The sequence below is a fragment of the Neopelma chrysocephalum genome, unplaced genomic scaffold, assembly GCF_003984885.1.
Source record: "Neopelma chrysocephalum unplaced genomic scaffold, ASM398488v2 Primary Assembly neopelma1_89868, whole genome shotgun sequence".
NCBI classification, from domain to species: domain Eukaryota; kingdom Metazoa; phylum Chordata; class Aves; order Passeriformes; family Pipridae; genus Neopelma; species Neopelma chrysocephalum.
In genome coordinates this window covers 67-1,792 of record NW_020918781.1, presented here as the reverse complement: position 1 = coordinate 1,792, position 1,726 = coordinate 67, and the positions used below count along the sequence as shown (strand labels likewise).

Below are 1,726 nucleotides of genomic sequence, written 5' to 3'. Positions count from 1 at the left end.
TTCTCCCGATCTGGGGAAGAGGCAAAATGAGAGCTGTATTAGCAACTGACCTTATCAGGCAAAGTCTGTGAACACTTTTGAAGTGTCTTTTTGATGAAATCACCCTGAGAGCTACTCACCAGTCAGCATGAACTGATAGGCATTGTCAGAGATGGAGAAGATGTGTGGAGGGGCCTCCTGGCGCTTCTTGCCTCGGTAGGCCAACACCACCTCTGGGTTGTACACGGGCAGCCACTTGTAGGGGTTGACAGTGACGCAGAAGAGACCCGAGTAGGTCTGCGAGGAAGGGACACAGCACGTTGGCTTCCCCTGGGCCTGGCAGAGCAGTTCCTCCAGCTGCCCAAAGGAAGCTGCTGCTGCCACTTACGTAGATCATCCAGGCTGCGTAACGCTCTTTGAGGTTGTACAGCACAGCGGGTTCGTGGAGGTGGGTCATCATGGCCATGTCCTCGATTTTGTCGTACTTGGGAGGGTTCATGGCGAAGACTTGATCTTCCTTCACAGTCAGGGTCTGCCAAAGAATAGAGAGGTTCATGTATGTCATCTAAGAACCCAAAGTGGGAATGACATTTTATTTGTAAATCTTGTATTCGCTCACCTCTCCCCCTTCAGTCTTGACAGTGACCTTGCCTGCATCCTTACTCTCAATTTTCCCTTTCACAAAGGATTCTTTAGGATGAACCACAAAGACGGATGTCTTGGCATCAAAAGGCTTGTTCTGGGCCTCGATTCTCTCCTTCTCTGACTTCCGGAGGTAAGGAGCTGCCTCCCCAAAGATGGCCAACTCAGCATCTGCAGACGTCATGTCTGCACTTTACTGAAGGCACGTCAGCAGAGAACCCTGAGGGACAAAACAAATGTAGCATCCACACATCATTAACGTATCTTGCTTGCAAGGACAACTTTTCCAATGCTTTCAAATGTAGCACATACTAGTATTGCTAAAACTGGCAAAATTTGCCTTCCTTGTACTTAATGATTTAAACCCAGAAGAGAAAAATATTGTTTCATCTTTGATTAATATAGAATAACCTTTAAAAAATTCCTGTTATTTGTTTCTTATGACACTGTGTAGATTGTACTTTGGCTTTATGGGTTGTACCATCATATTTGAGAATAGGAAATACATTAAAGGAACGTTGTTATCCTAATATGAAATAAAATAAAAAAAGAGTATAGATAGAAAATATACGACTGCCTTGAAGGCAGATGGAAAAAGTTCAAGACCAGTTTCAAAAGGAAAAATATATTGCATAATATGCAATAATGGGGGATACCTAATTTCAGCAAATCACTAGACACAGTGCACTTACCTTGAAACTGTTCTAGGAGACAGGGCAGAGCACTGCAAAGACACTTTTATAGAGTCTGGTTGGCAGATGCTCTGCATTCTTCCTCTTTCTTCGGTCAAAACATTTTTTGGCAAACATTCTTTGGCAAGGCATTGTCTGGCAAACTGAACTAAGGGCATAATTGTCATTTGATTTAAGGAGATATAATTAGAAATGTTTTGTATCTTACCAATGCTGTGAATGTATTGACTATAAATAATTTTTCTAGAAACATAAGGACAGAATCTCAATTAGTCAAAGCACTTGGAGAACTTGGATGTAGGACCAATAGATTATACTGCTGCATATCCAGTAATTTCCTCCTGGACTCAAGGCAGACTTTTGTTGCATAACTGTGGTGCAACTTTGATACATCCTCAGTCCAGCACTTGCAC

General features: G+C 42.7%; 1 protein-coding gene across 1 annotated transcript; it reads right to left on the bottom strand.

Annotated features, from left to right (window-relative positions):
- Positions 1-111: 111 nt before the first annotated feature.
- Positions 112-841, bottom strand: LOC113979846 (myosin heavy chain, skeletal muscle, adult-like). The gene is made up of 3 exons (XM_027707122.1): positions 599-841; positions 368-511; positions 112-276 (listed from the first exon to the last, which is right to left on the bottom strand). Exons 1-3 carry the CDS (start codon positions 803-805, stop codon positions 112-114), a joined length of 516 nt encoding a protein of 171 aa, XP_027562923.1. The 5' UTR covers positions 806-841.
- Between the last annotated feature and the right edge of the window lie 885 nt (positions 842-1,726).